The following is a 17,366-nucleotide window of genomic DNA, read 5'->3' on the forward strand; positions in this document are numbered from 1 at the left end:
GCAAAAGTTCTTTTTTCCCCCCCTCCATGTCCCTTTAGGGGCTCCGTACAAGTGCATATTATCTCACTATGAGTAGAAATACTCATTCTATTGGAAAATCATTTTATTTATCTACGTAAATTAAGGGTAAATACTCTTAATTAAAGTTTTTTTTTTTTTACCCATTTCTAGATCCTTTTTGCGTTGGATGTTTGAGATCTGAATGTGTCTTACGGAAATGCAGCTTAAAAACTATCTTAGTAGCAGAAACTGTGGTCAAATACAAAACTCAATGAAAGGACTTGAATATTTTGGAGGACTGGAGAATTTTTTTACTGGCCATACAATAACATCTATGTCATCAAGTAGTTTAAATAATTCATCTAAAATATAAAAATTAATGCTTTGGAATCCTATTGTTTTATCCACGGCATCACATTTCTTTTTTTTTTATATAGTTTAACACCAATATCTCAACAAGCACAGAACGTCCTGCTGCAAATAAAAAAACAACAAAAGATCAGAGATTTTCACTTGCAAAAGAATCAGATTTTTCTTTTCTTTTGATAAATTTCTTTACAGTTTGATCAGAGAAGCAACATAAAACCACATTCAAAGCATGATTTTCACTGAATAAAACATGCCGAAATAAGAAAACAACAACAGCTCGTTTCATGTGCAGGCCTCTATTATCCTGCCAGTCGACGTGCAGCAGGATGGTCATCAGAAGAACGCCATCACTGATTGAGATACGGCGGAACGCGGAGGGGAGGCGTGCAAATACAGCAACACTAAAATGTCACGTCATTGTATCCTACCATGTTGTCCTTTTTATTTTTCTTGAAGATTCTCATCCTCCATTATGAGGCTGAATGGAAGCAGAAAGCAGCCGTAATGCAAATCAATGTTTTTGAGCCACTAGTTTTTTTTCTCCGTCCTCCTCGTTTATTTATTAATTCTTTTACCCCCCTCCCCACGTATTGCTATCGACCACGTGTCTGCTGAGTGTGCATCTTCTCTACCAGGCGTCGCCCTGCAGTGCTCTCACTCAGCCGGCCAAAGTCTCACTATGGTTGGTTAGGCGGCTGGTTGTTGGGTAAAAGTGCTTTGCTGAAGGGCACAGGGGGGGTTGGATAGGAAATCAGAAGGCAGAGGAAGGAATAATGGGAAAAGGTTTCTGGTTTTTTGCCAGTATACTGAACGGAAACATTTAATGTAAAGGATGCAACTTGGTTTGGTGTTTTTTGGTTAAAAACAAAGAAAAAAACATATTTCAAATTTTTTTTGCCTTAAGAAAGGCTTTGAATGATCATATAAGAGGCTGCTGATTAACTGGGAAGGAAAAATCTCCCCCCATCCATCTACCGAGGGAGCAAATGTTTATAAGAAGCTTCACTGCAGCAAAGCTAAACATCCATTTTCTATCAAAAAGCTTAAAGATGGTTTGATCTTGCTTTGATTCAGATAAACATGAGCAGAACGTGGTCTTTGAAATCCCACCGTGTGAGAGCGAGTGCCGACCACACGACCAGCTGCGTATCACCGTTACAGCGCGCGCCGACATGTAAACATCGGACGGCATCAATCATGCACTCAGCACAAGTGGACAGAGCTATTATGTTAAAAGCCCATTTGCCCCAACATGTTCTGAGCAAAGATGGCCTCCTTCCTCGATGGGAGGAGCCTGTTCTGGCGAATATCGATAAGCTCATTGATTGATCAGCGGTCCCGGGTGATTTAACGATCCGCTGCAGTTTCAAATGAGCTTCGAGTGCTTTGCTGCCCTGGGGAGGGAGGGGGGGCATGCACACAAATCTTTTAATGAGAATCCAGCAACTTATTTTGAGCTGCAACGTGTAGGGTTCTCTCTTCTCTTTTTTTCGTACCCCCTACCAGAGGAGAGATGTGCTATTTGAAATTGAAAATGAAAATTGTTGCACGCTGTTGGGAGATTTGGAGAAAGATTCACTGGGGCAGAGCATTTTCAGCAGATAACTACACAAAGTCAATCTCCTCCTCCTGAAGATGTTTCACTTGGACTTTCCAGAAACGTCCTGGGGTAGTTAAAAGTGCATCGGCTCTGGATGGGCGAGTGGGATGCGTAGATTAATGCCGTGGAAAGCCATCCCTCAAAGTGCTTAGAATAATTAGAGTCAGGCTTCCAACAGAATGGGCATGTCACTGGAGGAAATTGTATTTTTATTTACTGTGTCGGGTCTCCCTCGGCCTCCCCCTTGCTCTCTCTCTGCCTCTCTCCATTTGTACGGCGGCGGCGTTTCTCAGAGTGTCTTAAAGGTGCTGTCAGCGCCCCATGATGCATCTCTTCGGATTTGTATTATTGTGTGTTTCCGCGTTTGTGCTCTTATGCCGGATTTAATTACTGCATTATGTTTTAATTAAATCAAAGGAAGCAGATTCTCTCAGTAAGAAATCAAGCATTTTATTTATTTTTTTACTTAACAATAAAAACATTTTAGGTCTAGATAAAACATGGAGCTTGTGTTTAATTCTCCCAAAGTGCTTCCTCATGCCTTGTTCCTGTCGGCTTCCTGGAGAGGCATTTCCCATCTTGGTGCAGTGGACAGCGAGGCGGGTCATTGATAAATTGATCAGAGTGAAATTGCGGAGTAGTGAGACACGCTCTAAATCCCTCCCCTCCATCGCCGCACACCCCACCGCCGGGGCGCGCTCTCACGCACGCCAGCTCTGGCATCAATTATTGTGGATTGCGTGGTTGACAGAGTGTAAACCAGGTGCCAGGCCTCAATCCAATTAAAGAGATTTAATTGGGGAAAATAAATGGAGTGTGTCCACGAAGTGCTGGCTTACCCACATTTAGAAGATTTTTCCTACCTTTTTTTCAAAAGTGAGCTTTTGTTTATGAAAGACTGATTGAATCTAATAAAGCCTCAAAGCTGTTGCTTTTTTTTCCCCCCCAGAGTGCCTTGCTCCACAGGTCAGCAATGCAAACAATCCAATTTCGCAGAACGAGAGCGGCGCTGGCATGTAGAAATGGGATTATTATCCCAAATGGGCCCAGCTGGGTAATTTTAGGAGAGTCTTTCACGTGCTTAAAATTCCCAGGGATGCTTTTAAGGAGTCTAACAAACGCAAACGCCGATGTGTCCTGAACCGCTGAGCGGATCGGCCGCCGGGTCCTGCGTTATGGCACAACCGTCACAGTTTGAGAAGTTCACCGAGTTAAAGAGAGACGTCGGAAGCCATCAGTTGGACCCGACTCCTCTACGCTGAACTCCTTTCTATCCAAATTTCTCTCAGGGGATAAGAGAGTGTTGCTTGTTCCCGTTTCCTCAACCCCAAAACTCCTCACGGGGGACGGACATGCATAATTCAGGATGATCTGTCTGTTGCTTACCCCTTTCTTTACCCCACCCCAAACACACACACATCTGCACCGAAACTGTATGACTTCACATCAATGATTCACCAGACAACACCGCCTCCTCCTCCTCCTCTCCGTTGAGGGAATCATATGAAGCCGACAGGGACTCCACAGGCATGCAACTTCCTATAATTGGAATGAAAAAAGGGCGAGCCGGGGAAACGCTGCATCAGGGATCTGGCAAAAGCAGCATAGGTGTTCAAACAGCCACTCAGCAGTGTCAAGAAGCAGATGGGCGACTGGGTGTCGATGTTTGCCCGCTCGTTAAGCACCAGGCAGAGACGGAGAGGGCCATCCTGTGCCAGAGTGTTTTTTATTTTTTATTTTTTTTGCAGAGGGTGGTTAAATAAAAACTTGAGTGTTTCGGCTGCGTCTCTGTGAACTGAAACGGTGCCGGGACTTTGAACGGTCTTAGCCTTCCTCCCGGGACTTCCAGCTGCGAGCGTTCCTGTTTATCCCCCCACTCACCTTTTTTCTTCTCAAACATCACAGGAGGGAATCAGCACACGAGTGATTGTACGAGTTTTCTCAAGCTTTCGAGATTTACCACCGTTTCATCATGGATAATCACAGTTAATAACCCTTCTCATTAAGGAGACGAGAATCACGGGTCATTAATATTGTTAATATCTTCTCCCTTTCCTTTTCTTCTATCCCTCCTATTCCCTTTCCCCGCACGCCAGAGGGAGTGGAAACAAAAGGATGACTAAAAAAGAGCTTAGCGTGACAGTGATTAACCGATTGGGGTAGATGGACTGTGATGAATCAAAGTTATCTCTCAAATCTTAATAACTGGAATTAGCCCCTGATTAGATGAGCTTTGGCTACAGCGGCGAGTCGTAGGCTTCTTCACTTCAAAGAATCCCCTTTCTTGTAAACCTGTCTCTCCTATCAGTGCAAAAATAAAAGCAAAAAAGAAACGGGCAAAGAAAGATTTGAGATGTAAACACAAAATTAGGGAATGGAAGAGATAAGGAGGAGTTCCACCTGCTTTCCTGCCGGCGTTAAGTCATTATCGGGGCTCCGTCTTCACTTCCTTCCCCTCGAACATGCTCGGGGTCCAGAGGGAGGTGTCAAACTCTCCCTGACAGGGGTCATAATGAGAGTGGCACTCTCCTCCATTTGCATATGTTTGCCTTTGTCACAGCGGTCAAAGAATGTCATGTTGAGATTCCTGCATGCTTAAGTAATGGCGTTTTGTCCCCACGAGGAACTCTGGCCCCTGTACCGTAACCTTCACACACTGAGGGGGGGTGATAGGGGGGGCTGAATTAACATGACAATCAGCTGGTACAAAAACAACTGTTGTCATTTCGTCCCCTGAGGGTCCTGGAAGACTCATCTATAGTCTGAGGGGATGGCGTTGCGACACGGTGGAGCACATTTACGGGTTCGAATGACCAGAAGACAACAGCTTTACCTTTATCTGAGTATTTACCATAGTACAAACCAAAAAAAAGGTTTAACAAACTTTAAGGTTGCTATTAGTTTGACAGTTTTTAGAAGAAAAGGCGTTAAAAACGATTGCGGTTTGATCCACCGAGGTCAAACGAGTGCATCTTGTCTTTTCTCTCCAAGTCTAAAACCAAAAAGGATGCATCCCATAAGTTAATCCACAGTTTTTTGACACCCAGTGTGAAGTAATTAGTCCCAGATGTAAATATCTGTTATGCAACAAAAGAGGCATCAGCACTGAAACCGACAATTATCTCCTCTTATGGTGTTGGCAAAACGCTGTGAGTCTAACCAAGTGGAACTGATGGCTTTTTCACAGGGCCTGCAGGCTTTATTTGGTTCTGTTTTCCTTTATTTATTTATCTGCGTTTTTACCACGCCGAGCCGGAGCCCAGACAGCACCGTGGGGCTGAGACAGACAGGTTCATTACATGTCACCGGAGTTCAAAGTGATCCTCTGTCTGCTATGTTTATTAAGAGGCGCTGCAGCGTCTCTGAGGTATAGTAACACTCGCAGTCGCGCCGCAAAGAGCGGTCCCATCTCGTGGCGAGGCTTTCGCAGCGCAGCGCCTCGGCTGCGGCGTAATGAAGAAATCATCAAGGGATTGGAGAGAAAATGAACTCTTTCTAATACCTCCATCCGAGGCCGTGGAGAAAATAAGTGCTCCCAATAACGAGGAAAAATCAGGTTAGAGGGGATGAAACATATGTGACACGTGAAAACGATTAAGCCCCTCGAAAAAAGCAGCAGGGAGACATGCACGCAATCCGAATTGACTCGACACTCGGTGTTTATTTTCATGAATTGATTTTTCCTCAAATGAGATGGAAAAATGGAAAGAAGGGAGTTTACAGGGAAGGAAATGTGAGACAAAACAATAACCTGCTCCAGAGCCTATTTGAAATCATAAACCTACATTTGGGGGGGGGGGGTTTGCCTTGTGTTGTGTCGCTAGTGGAGGTGAATCTGCATTAAATTGGGCTGCTTCTCCGCGCCAGTACTTTCTCTCTTGCGTTGCTGTAATTGGTCGACTTGGAGGAGGGGAATAGCCGCTGTCTCAAATATGCAGCTCATCATACGAATCTGTTTTGTTTCCTTGTTGTTGTTTACCTCCTCTCCATTTCCCTCTCCTGGCTCACCTTGGACTCTCAGTGTGGCATGTGGTAGTAATTAACACATGCTGCAGCCTCTGGTGAGCATAAACATAGAGACGTGCAATAAGATCATGTGGCTCTCCTAATTAAAATGGACCCAGCTACGCGCCTTCAAGACAAAATGAATGCCAGTTGCCTACAGGAATCATCTCAGGCCGTCTTTTTTCGCCCCGGCTGTCGGCGTGCGGGGCTACAATTAACCGAGCGTCAGCGCCGGAGCTGGGGACAACCAGAGGCTTTCATGTAGTCGGCTGAAAACCGCTCAGTGTTTCGTTTGTGTTGCATCAACCCAACCCCGCTCGCGGTGCGCTCCGTGACGGCCCTGCAGGATTTCGCACCAGTTTGCCAGCATCACTGTCAGCCGGTCATTAAAACCGAAATGAGCCTTGTCTTGCCAACCCTTTTGGAGAACAACGAAATTTTCTGGCGCCAAGCAGCTTAGGTTCCACTTAAGAAAATGCTGCCACCTGTAATTCGAAGTTTGTCTGCTTGTGTTCTCCATGGAAGCATGTGTTGGTAGAGAGCCCTGAGAAATGCTTCCAGCTATAAAGCTGCCCACTCCATCACATCCCCTATTACCGAGATTGATCAGCCTGCTCCCATCTGAATGATTTCCCTCCGGATTCAAGCAACGCAATTAGTCTGCCGCCGTATTTTTTGCCTTTGCGTTCCTCTTTGACCCGCCGTCGCATGTATGAGTCAGCGCAGCACTCATGTTATGAATTCCTCCCCGTATTTGGGCGTCTCCACTAAAGAGGATCACGGGGCGCTGGCGAGCATCCAGGACGTTGCACCTGCTGAGATGGAGTGATGGTTTGACCATGTGCAGCGGGGGTTAACACCAGTCAAAGTGTCTGGGAGACAGGCATCCTCAGCCCCCCCCCCCTCTCTGACCTCTCTGGCTCCTGATGCAGACTGTAAAATCAAAAACTCCACTCCAGAAGTGATCTCCTTAAGTAAGGGTTTCCAATCCAATTTTACACAGGCAGAGTGCTTAAGATTAGAGATAGTGTTTTTATTGTGCTCTTCAGTAATAGAAGGAGTGAAGGGAGAGATTGAGGGTAGGAAAGGATGGCAGATCGATAAGGGCTGCTCTCTCTGCCTGCCTTTGCTCTCCGTCATTGTGCCCGTGGAGATGAGGTTTAGGCGGCTCGTGGCTCCGGGCCATGTAAGGAGGGCATTAAAGCGTCGCAAAGGGAGCTGCTCTTCTCCCATAAACAGGTCCGCAGGTAGAGAACGCCGCCAACAGAACGATTCATACTGCAGCCGTAGCAATCTTTTCCGGGAGAATGAGATGTGGAGCGTACCTAACTGCTTTGTCAGAGGGCTTTTCATTAGGCGCTGAGGATGTTCGGCGGGGCCCGGCGAAAAAGGCCGCACCGGGACGAGCTCGGCTCCACTGATTTGCATGGGCCTTTTTTTTTTTTTTTTCTCCCAGTTCATTTCCAGTCGAATAACTCGTTTGTCACATACATCAGAGGAAGGCGAAGATCATACGAGAGGCAGTGTTACTTTGTGTTTCACTAATGAGGCCTGTACTCTCCGCCTCCTTGCTTTTGCCTCTACTGCCCTTTGAAAAGCCAGCGACATGGTGCTGAAGCACTTTACCACTTCTCTGTCTCCGATGCGGAGCTGCAGGCAGGGAGGCTGCACATGTCACTTGGTTTTGTGTCCTTTTTCCAGGGTCTCGACCAGTTACTGTATGAGGAGGGCCGATCTTACCCCCACCTCACAGGGACAGATTTGGACAGATTTGCAGAACCGAGCTGCAAACAACTTCACAGACGCTTAGAAACCTACCAACGATCAAATTAGTGAGGATGTCAGAAACAAGAAAGCCAAACTAGGAGCTTCGCCTCAATGAAAGAAGACAGAATAAAGCTCTAAAAGGTGCTGCGTTTCATTACCGGACGGAAGGATTACCTGAAAACAAACCAAACATTTCAGCTCAATTCCCTTCACAACATGTTTATGTGAAGAGAAGGCGATTTCCGTCACGTCGCGCATCACCTCGCTCGACAAGGATCTAATTGTTATTAATGGAGGACAAGAAGAACAATATTCCTGGAATTTCATTTTCTTTTCAGTGTGTAGATCATTATTTTTCTTGCTGTATTGATCAGGTGGTGTTGCACTTTCCCTTTTTTGCCTGGCAGACACAAAGCAGCATCAATGAGAAGATGAATATAAGGCTTCATGACTCCATCATAATGTACGCATCACAGTGCGTGCACCTCAAAGCAATGTGGAGAGAACGCCGGTTCTAGACTAAATGTTCCAGAAATTTCCATTCAATGAGGTTTAATTAAAAATTAAAATCTTCCAACTGAAACTATTTACTTTTGCTTGAAAATGTTCATTTGGATTATCGTTAAAATCTAAATAAAAATCCCTTAGCATAGCAAAAAAGCAACTCGAATACCGTAGCTATATAACTAAAAGATCAAATAAAGCTACACTGCAAAAAATGTAAATCTCAATAAGTCATTTTTTCTTAAATTAAGTGCATTTTTTGTTGAATTAAGTAGGTAAGTGAGACACTTTGCCAATGGAACAAGACAATTTACATTTAAAATAAGAAAACACTATTGCATTGTCTTATTTCAAGTGTATAATATCTATGTATCTTATTTTGAGAGTTAAAATACTCATTCCATTGGCAAATCATCTTATTTACCTACTCAAATTAAGGGTAAAAACATTTACTTTTAGACTTTTTTTACTCATTTTTAGATCATTTTTGCAGTGTATTATCTGGAATATTAGGTCAATATACATTCATAATTTAGGAATTTATAATTACAGTTTTCTTCACTGGAAAAACGATCTAGAAATAAGTAAAAATTTCTTAAATGAAGTGTATTTACCCTTAATTTGAGTAGATAAATGAGATAGTTTGCCAATGGAATGAGTATTTTTACTCTTAAAATAAGATATTTAGATAAAATGGACTTGAAATAAGACAATGCAATTGTGTTTTCTAATTTAAAATGTAAATTGTCTTGCTCCGTTGGCAAAATATCTCTTTTACCTTCTCAATCCAAGTACAAATGCACCTATTTTAAGAAAAAATGACTTCTCTAGATTTTGATTTTTTCCAGTGTATGAATACTTTTCTTCACAATCCAGAAGAGAATTAAAAAAAAACAAAATGTTCTCAGTCCTCACTTATTTAGCTCAATTTTTCAAATGCACAAATCAGGTTTGAATGGCATAAGTAACTATAAACTTAAAATTTCCTGGATCTTCCACGAGTCACTTAAAAAAATTGGCAGAATGCACAGAACTATAGTAAGGCCCAGCCTATAAAATGTAACTTACAATACTGCTCAACATTACTTCTCAGTTAAAGTTTTCCATTCAACCCATTCTCCACAATTCAACCAATAAGATCCTTTTATGGACACAGCGAGCCGCAAAGCACAAATAACACAGACGTAGCAGCATGTCAAAATGTAAACATGACAAAGCAGCAACAAGAAGCAAGCATGTCTTTATTACTGCTGTTATTAAATTCATGGATAAAAAAAACAACTTTGAGTCGTGTTTGAACTGATGCAACTGGGCTGTGTTTTACTCACCCAATATTCTGAAACTAGGTGTTAACTTTCAAATAATGTATCATACAATTAATTTGGGCTTACAGTGCCTAATGTCAATGTCAATGTCAAATTTATTTATATAGCACTTTAAAAACAGGTATAAAACTGCACCAAAGTGCTGTACAGAACAAACAATAGTACTAATTAATAAAAACAGATTATCAAAACACTTCAAGTAAATGCCAAAGAATAAAAATGAGTTTTAAGAAGCGATTTAAAATGATCCAGGCTGTGGGCAGATTTAATTTGAAAAGGTAAATTGTTCCATAAAATTGGAGCAACAACTGAAAAAGCCCGATCTCCTTTCCTCTTAAGTCGGGTCCGAGGGACTGTCAGTAATAGCTGATTATTTGATCGTAAGCTTCTGGATACAGAGTGAAATTTTAAAAGGTCCCTAAGTCTAAGTTATTTGCCTAAGTTATTTGCTTTTCCATTTGGGTTTGCAAAATAGGCGAGAATTTCCCAAAATATGGTAAAAACTAGACGTAAAAAAAGACGTAGTCCTACTCCATTCTAGTCAGAATGAGTCTGATGCTGCTCCATAGAGCTGTGATTATGGGGCGTGTTTCGAACGAACCAGGAAAAAAAATGCCTCTGCACTCAATTGGATAGACCTACAACCAATAAGAGGAACGGAGTGCGTGACGTATGTTAAGCGATGCATAGTTGTTGTCAACAAAAATCAAAGCGTGCAGTTGCACGCCTAGAATAAGAAGATGAGCCTTGATCGCGTTTCTCTGTTCCTCTTTTAAAATTAATTTGCTGTCGATATCTTCTAGAACAGACCTAATAGCAGAATCTATTCACCTCAACTCTCCGGCGGCAGCCATTGTTGTTGTCACCCAAGCGCGCTTTGGTGACGTGGTTGATTACGTTACTCTTGATCATCTGTCCATCATCGTTTAAAGCCCGCCCTGACAATTTGATTGGCCCGCCAGATATTGTGCGATCATACTCGCGCTACTACGGGGCGGGACTAAGTTCGGAATGGCACCCAGGCTAGAAAACTAGTATCCTATCTCAATACCACTGAAGCTATCACCTTATTCTTTTTAAATAATTAGTAATACATAATTGTTTTACAGAAAAAAATGAAATGGATCCGAAGGACCCATCAGAAACCATGTCTGTTCCAGCGCATCTCATAATTAGAATTTCTTTTAGTATTATGTCTTAAGTACAGGGGCCAGGACATGATCCAGCAGACCAAAATACCCATAGTCAATACCTGTTTATCCCTTTAGTTTTGTATAAAAAATACACTGTAAACTACCTCAATGGGCGCGTTTCCCTTTAGTCATGTACAAAAAAACAATTTAATTACTTAGTTTTTGGTCTTTTTTGAAGCGTTGAAGTAGTTTAAAGTGTATTTTTCGTAATAAACTAAAGGAATAAACATAAATCTGACGTCTTGCGAATGCGTATTTACAATAGGTATGCTGGTCTGACAGAACACCGGCTCTGCATAGCCGGATGGCGTTGCAAGGCCTTGGTAGGGATCGTTTTTCTAGATGCAGAACACAGAAGCTGAACCTGGAAGCTGGTTTGGATGTGTGGGCAGCCTCAGCATAGGTGGACGCCCCTTTTCTCTTTTCAATTCTTAAAAATCACCGACAGCGTTTCGAGGGCAGGTGTGTTGACAGTGACTAAATAAAAGAAATACCTGCAGCTTTGATCTCTTTAATGACGGGAACGCTGTTTGATGTACAAACGCAGCAGCTTTGTCTTGTTTCCGGAGCTGCAGAGCTCTTTGCCTCTGCCGGACTGTCGAATCGTTGACGGCTTTAAAGGAGGACACAGGATCCGGTGGTACTTTGAGCTCTCCTACCGGGAGGTGCATCCTTTTTTTTTTTTTTTTTGAGGTACCAAACCCCATTCTCCTTTTAAAATGGGCGCTTAGAAGTTGAAATTTGCCAACATCAAGAGCTTCCTTGAATTAGGATGCCCTGCACTGCAAGTGTGTTATATAATGCCATGACTGGAGGCAGAGAAAAAGTAGAGCACACAGGGGTAGAGATTAAAAAAGTTTCTGCATAAAAAGAGAGGGAGGGAGGAAGAGATGAGCATAAAGGGAAAGGAGGGGGAGGAGGATTGAGGGAGAGACAGAGGAGATGGAAATACAGAGTAATAAAAATTAGAGGGGGGGGAGTGTTTAGGTTGTGCAGGAGTGAGGGTCCGCCTGGCAGGAGGCTGGTCAGCTCCTCTTAAGGCTTTTTTTTCATCTAGATAATGGAGCATTTGGTTAATTGGCAAAGCGCAGTTTAGGCCGAGCTTTTGTTTGCCAACACGTCACAGCAGAATTATTTCCACTACATTTACAGCAGAGTGTTGCTCTGCTTCCTCTCATTAAAGCTTCCTGACCAGATCGAGCTTTCTGCAGAAATCTGCAGGCAGAGGCCAAAAAACCGCTGCAGCAAAATAAAAGAAGAGAGGAATAAAACCCATTTATCTCCTATCTCACCATCCGCAGCCGCCTTGTAAAGGAACAGACAGAAACTTCTCTATCTGTTTACCGTTATTGTTTTTTGCCACTCATAAAGCCCTCACTTCTGGCTGCTTCTTTTCCCTCCTCCTCTCTTATCAAAAGAGTTATGCGTCGCGCTCGCATGATCTGTATCTGTAAATTTGATTGAGGGTATTTGCAGGGGGTTGTTATTGGATTGTGCTGTTATTGTCTCACCTTTTTCTCTGAGTGTTTTTAATGCCGGGGATGGATATCCGCTCCAGCAGCACTGATATCACCGTTCTGCTCATTAGGCCGAATTCTCAGAGACTAGTGCTTCGCAAACAATAAGACACGCACTTCTGTAGTCCAGCCATTACCCAGTTTAACAATGTGCACAAGCCGGAAAAGTCCATTATTTCTGCAGCTCATCATCCCAAGCATCCACACGAGACAAAGGGGCTGTGAAACCGCCTCGGTGCGAGGGCCCATCTATCACTAAAGTCAGGAGTGGAGAAGGCGAGGAGGGGGGGGTGGGAACATGTGGTGCACATACCCCATACTGGGAGTTCTGGCAGCATATGGGAGCAGCTGTAAGACTTCAGCAGCTTAAGGGGGGAAAAGTGTTATCTTTAATAAAAGTTTCTGAGTCAGCATAAAAGAATAACATTTAAATGAGAATGTAATCAAAACTTTGTGGATGGATTCTGGTCCATAACTACACAACAAGCTTAAAAAGAATTCCTTCATGCTGCTGGATTATAAAATCCATTTATTGGGAAGATTTACTGATGTTGAAGTAAAATAATAAAATAAAAAAACATGAATTAAACTGATTTGTACATTTAAAGAGCAGAACATTATTGTTGACTAGTTAAATCCAACAAAAACAGAACATGACTTTATCTTTTCTTATTGTTCTCCTTTCTTTCCAACCTTCTAACATATTTCTGCGCATACCTGTATGCGTCATGGCTTTGACAAATATCAGCCTTAATGTTTGATAACATTATTAGACAATTAGACAATTTTCAACATAAGTTGTTACATTACTGTATACAGTACAACGTAGTTGCTAGGAGTATTCATTTAAAGAAAGTCTTACCCCAGGTGTTTCCAGATCAACATTTGTTGGTACACTGAAAAAACAATCTAAAAATAAGTAAAAATATCTTAAATTAAGTATATTTACCTGTAATTTGAGTAGGTAAATGAGATAGTTTGCCAATGGAATGGGCATTTTTACTCTTAAAGTAAGATAATTAGATAAAATACACTTGAAATAAGACAATGTTGTTATGTTTTCTTATTTTAAGTGCAAAATGTCTATTTTAGCTCCTTAATCTAAGAACGAATGCATTTTATTAAAGAAAAGATGACTTGTCTAGATTTCGATTTTTTTCCAGTGTACTGGCTCTGGTTCGAATTCTTGCAGGTTGTTGGCAGAGGTCATGGGATGTTTTAAAAATGTTGAATATCCATTTGCAGTTTTCACTCACTTACATGAGGCAATTGTATGCTTTAACATTTATGTACAGGCTAGCGAGATTGATAATGAGAGGGAAACCACCAAGTACACTGCAAAAACGATCTAGAAATAAGTCAAAATATCTTAAATTAAGTGTATTTACCCTTAATTCAAGTAGGTAAATAAGATGATTTGCCAGTGGAATGAGGATTTTTACACTTAAAATAAGGTAATCAGATAATATACACTTGATATAAGACAATTAATTTGTGTTTTTCTTATTTTAGATGTAAATTGTCTTGTTCCATTGGCAAAGTGTCTCACTTACCTCCTCAATTCAAGAAAAAATGCACTTATTTTAGGAAAGAAATGACTAATCTAGATTTCCATTTTTTCCATTGTAGCGGACGGAAACAGTAGTCAACGTCATTATGTCACATGATTGCAGAAAAATAAATCTATTACAAAAATGTACTAGGATTCGTATTAATTTCATACTTGCATGTATTTTAATCAAAACATTGCAAATATCATTACTTATATATTTTTAACATATATATTTTGCCATTTCCTTGACTTTATGTCATTACATGTTTCAGGCCACCAGGGGGGACAGTGCCCCCCCAAAAACTCTGCCCATGGTAGTGCGGCTTGTTCAACAATCGTCCTCCTGGTTTTTTTCCTCTAAAGCCGGGCATACTCTGTACTTATTGACACCTCGGCCTGCTGGTCTCGGTCTCATCCAGACATACATCTGGGTCACCCTTTGATTTTATTTAGTAAAAATTATGTTTTTTTCCTCCCCAAAAATAGTGAGAGTACTAAATTATAATGTGTTAAATGTTAATAATGTATTTACTAAGAAAATAAATGCATAAAAATCCTTTTTGTTTTATCCCTCTGTGCCTGATCTGGGATCCTATGCTACTTCCGGTGGCTAACTTTTTTGGCTTTGGATTTAAAAATAAATCTAGTCTTTTTGACGTTTTATGTTTTCCTATCTTGATAAACTGATGGTATATAGTCTCTTATTTAAAGGCAGAAACAACTAAACTGCAGATTGACATGGTTGTTTCATATTTTGCCGCTCTGCTCTGAGCATGTCCCATGATGACGTCAGTAAAGCAGGTAAACGGAGAAAATGCATAAAAAATCAAAAATGTATCAGAAAATTCATAAAACTTTTTTTTAAGTTGTGTATTAGTATTCTTTAGTGAGTTAAGGATAGAAATAAGTAATTTTAGACCATAATTACATTATTTATGGAAACGGACGATCGTGCTTCCAGGACATTTATGTTCAAAATAAGTGCATTTTTTCTTGAATTGAGGAGGTAAGTGAGACACTTTGCCAATAGAACAAGACAATTTACATTTAAAATAAGAAAAAAAACAATTGTTTTGTCTTATGTCAAGTGTATATTATCTAATTATCTTATTTTAGGAATAAAAATACTCATTCCATTGGCAAATCATCTCATTTTCCTGCTTAAATTAAGGGTAAATACACTTAATTTAAGACATTTTTTTTACTTATTTCTAGATGTTTTTTGCAGTGTAGTGACACTGCACTGGAAAAATTATCTAGAAATAAGTAAAAATGTCTTAAATTAAGTGTATTTACCCTTAACTTGAGTAGGTAAATGAGATAGTTTGCCAAGGGGATGAGTATTTTCACTCTTGGAATAAGATAATTAGAAAATATACACAGAAATAAGACAATGCAATTGTTTTCCTTATTTTAAATGTAAATTCTCTTGTTCCATTGGTAAAAATGACTCACTTTCCTCCTCAATTCAAGAAGAAATTCAGTTTTTTTTAAAGAAAAAATGACTTATGTAGTTTAACATTTTTTGCGGGGTGCTAAACAAAAAGTTTACAGTTCTAGCACCCCTAGTGGCTAACATTTGCAGTGTTGCTTTAAATGTTTGAAGCAATCATTGAAACTACATCCAGATGGAATAAAAACTGAACAAGGAAATTAAAGCTGAACGATTTTCCCGAAAACCTAAATTGCGATTTTATTTTTTCCTTGTCGATGTTTCGGCCCAAGCATTCAGTTTTTCAATGCTCGTTTGCCCAAAAATCCATAATTACAGGACTTTACTGTAATGTTTTTGTGAAAAAACTGCTTACTTCTTCTTGCCTGCATGAATCTGATACTTTTCTGTGTGACACCTAACCCACTCGGAGCATTTTAACCCCATTGGAGTTTGAAATTTAGTGTCTTAATGTTTTTAAATAGAGTGTGATTAAAAAAAGTTGTGCTTCTGCGATTTTTAAAATTGCATTTTTGTAAATTGTGATCATATTGCAAATGCAATTAATTGCCCAGCCCTACCATGAAATCAAACATCTTTACTCTTTTTAAGCCGATTTTGGAAAAGCTTAAAAATGAATGTTTCCAGGAATAAAAAAACCATGAAACCTGACTTTAAAGCTTTTTTTTTCTGTAAGTCTGACCCACTAACCTGAGACAAGAAGAGGGGCAGGCATAGTGAGAGGCAGCAGAGTGAGACGCAGCTTTCTGCTGCTGGAAGTATGAAAGCCAGGGAGCAGCTGCTGGTTTAACAGACCTGTCACTGAAATCAAAGGGCCTAATCAAAATTTGATCAATTAATTGATCTTTCCTCTTGTGCTTTGAGATTCCCCCGGACTCGCGGCCCTCCGACTGGAAGCTGCTCCCAACAATGTAAACTATGTTCATTAGCGATGATCAAGGATTCCTCTAATGTAAGCTGAGACGTGATATGATGGCTGCTTCTTCTCGGCTCTGAAGGCAACCCTCCCGTTTGCCCCTTCAGTCTCGGGGGTGGAACCTTCATGCCTTTTAATGCTGCTCATGTTAGCCTAACAAAGTGCTTTAGCTTTAACTTTCTCTCCCCTCCTGCTGTGTGTTTCTCTCAGGGTAACCAAGAGGCCACCAACCCTCCTGAAGCGATGGCCCAGCCCTACACCCCAGCTCAGTACCCGCCTCCCCCACAGAATGGCATCCCTGCAGAGTTTGCGGCACCGCACCCGCTCCCGACGCAGGACTACACCGGGCAGAGCCGGGTGCCCGAGCACGCCATGACCCTGTACACGCCCACACAGACGCACAGCGAGCCGGCCGGCACTGACAACAGCACGCCCACCATCACCGCCACCACGACCGCACCGGTCAGTGCCCTCCATCACCTGCAAACACTGTTCTCAACATGCAGTCAGCAAGTAAAATATATTCTTCTTTATACCTTTCATGTTATGATTGACTGTTTGTGATTCTTTTTGTGCTACTGACTAAAAATCTGAGATAAACTGATAAGGGGGTAAAAATTCACAAGTTCGATTGTTCACAGCCTCTGCCTGGAAATATTTCTGAACTTTAGCGCAGAGGGAACCCGTTCTGTTTCCAGAAAATTCCAGGGTTGCAGATGTGGAGGTGCATCTCACTAAATAAACATATCAGCAAAAAGGCAAACCTTTAAAGTCGTAGGGAAGTCATTTAAATTTCAAATCATTCTGGCTTAAATGTGTATATAAATGTGTTCTTTATCAGACCACATTATCCCAAAATTTAGAAAATTTCTATTTAAAATGAAATCCTGTCTCAAAGTCTGTTGTTTTTTCGTTATCTTATTCAGGCCAGTTAGTTCTACGTCAGCCTGAACACCTAAATTCATCCAATCATATATCAACGATCATCTGTCAATCAAATTTTTTCGGTCATAGCATCTTGATTCATACGTCGCAGCTAATATACGCAACGGTTGAAATCAGAAATCGGAATCGTTTCCTTTACCATTGAGTTGCGTCCCAGTGTTCACGGGGATGGACGTCTGTGTCTTCGGCAGGCGTAGAGCTAACAGAACTGGCAGCGTTG

At 41.3% G+C, this 17,366-nt stretch overlaps 1 protein-coding gene across 10 annotated transcripts in view; it reads left to right on the forward strand.

Moving 5' to 3' along the window:
• rbfox3 (RNA binding protein, fox-1 homolog (C. elegans) 3) overlaps window positions 1-17,366 on the forward strand; it is a 548,753-nt gene that overhangs the window by 457,389 nt on the left and 73,998 nt on the right. For 7 of the 10 annotated variants that reach the window (XM_015379413.1, XM_015379417.1, XM_015379422.1 and 4 more), the window contains one exon: window positions 16,412-16,714. In XM_015379413.1, the coding sequence (XP_015234899.1) occupies window positions 16,412-16,714 (303 nt within the window). The remainder of the gene's footprint in view (window positions 1-16,411; window positions 16,715-17,366) is intronic. The other 3 variants (XM_015379419.1, XM_015379420.1, XM_015379421.1) reach the window with 1 other exon arrangement.

The sequence above is a fragment of the Cyprinodon variegatus genome, unplaced genomic scaffold, assembly GCF_000732505.1.
Source record: "Cyprinodon variegatus isolate N-32 unplaced genomic scaffold, C_variegatus-1.0 Scaffold191, whole genome shotgun sequence".
NCBI lineage: Eukaryota > Metazoa > Chordata > Actinopteri > Cyprinodontiformes > Cyprinodontidae > Cyprinodon > Cyprinodon variegatus.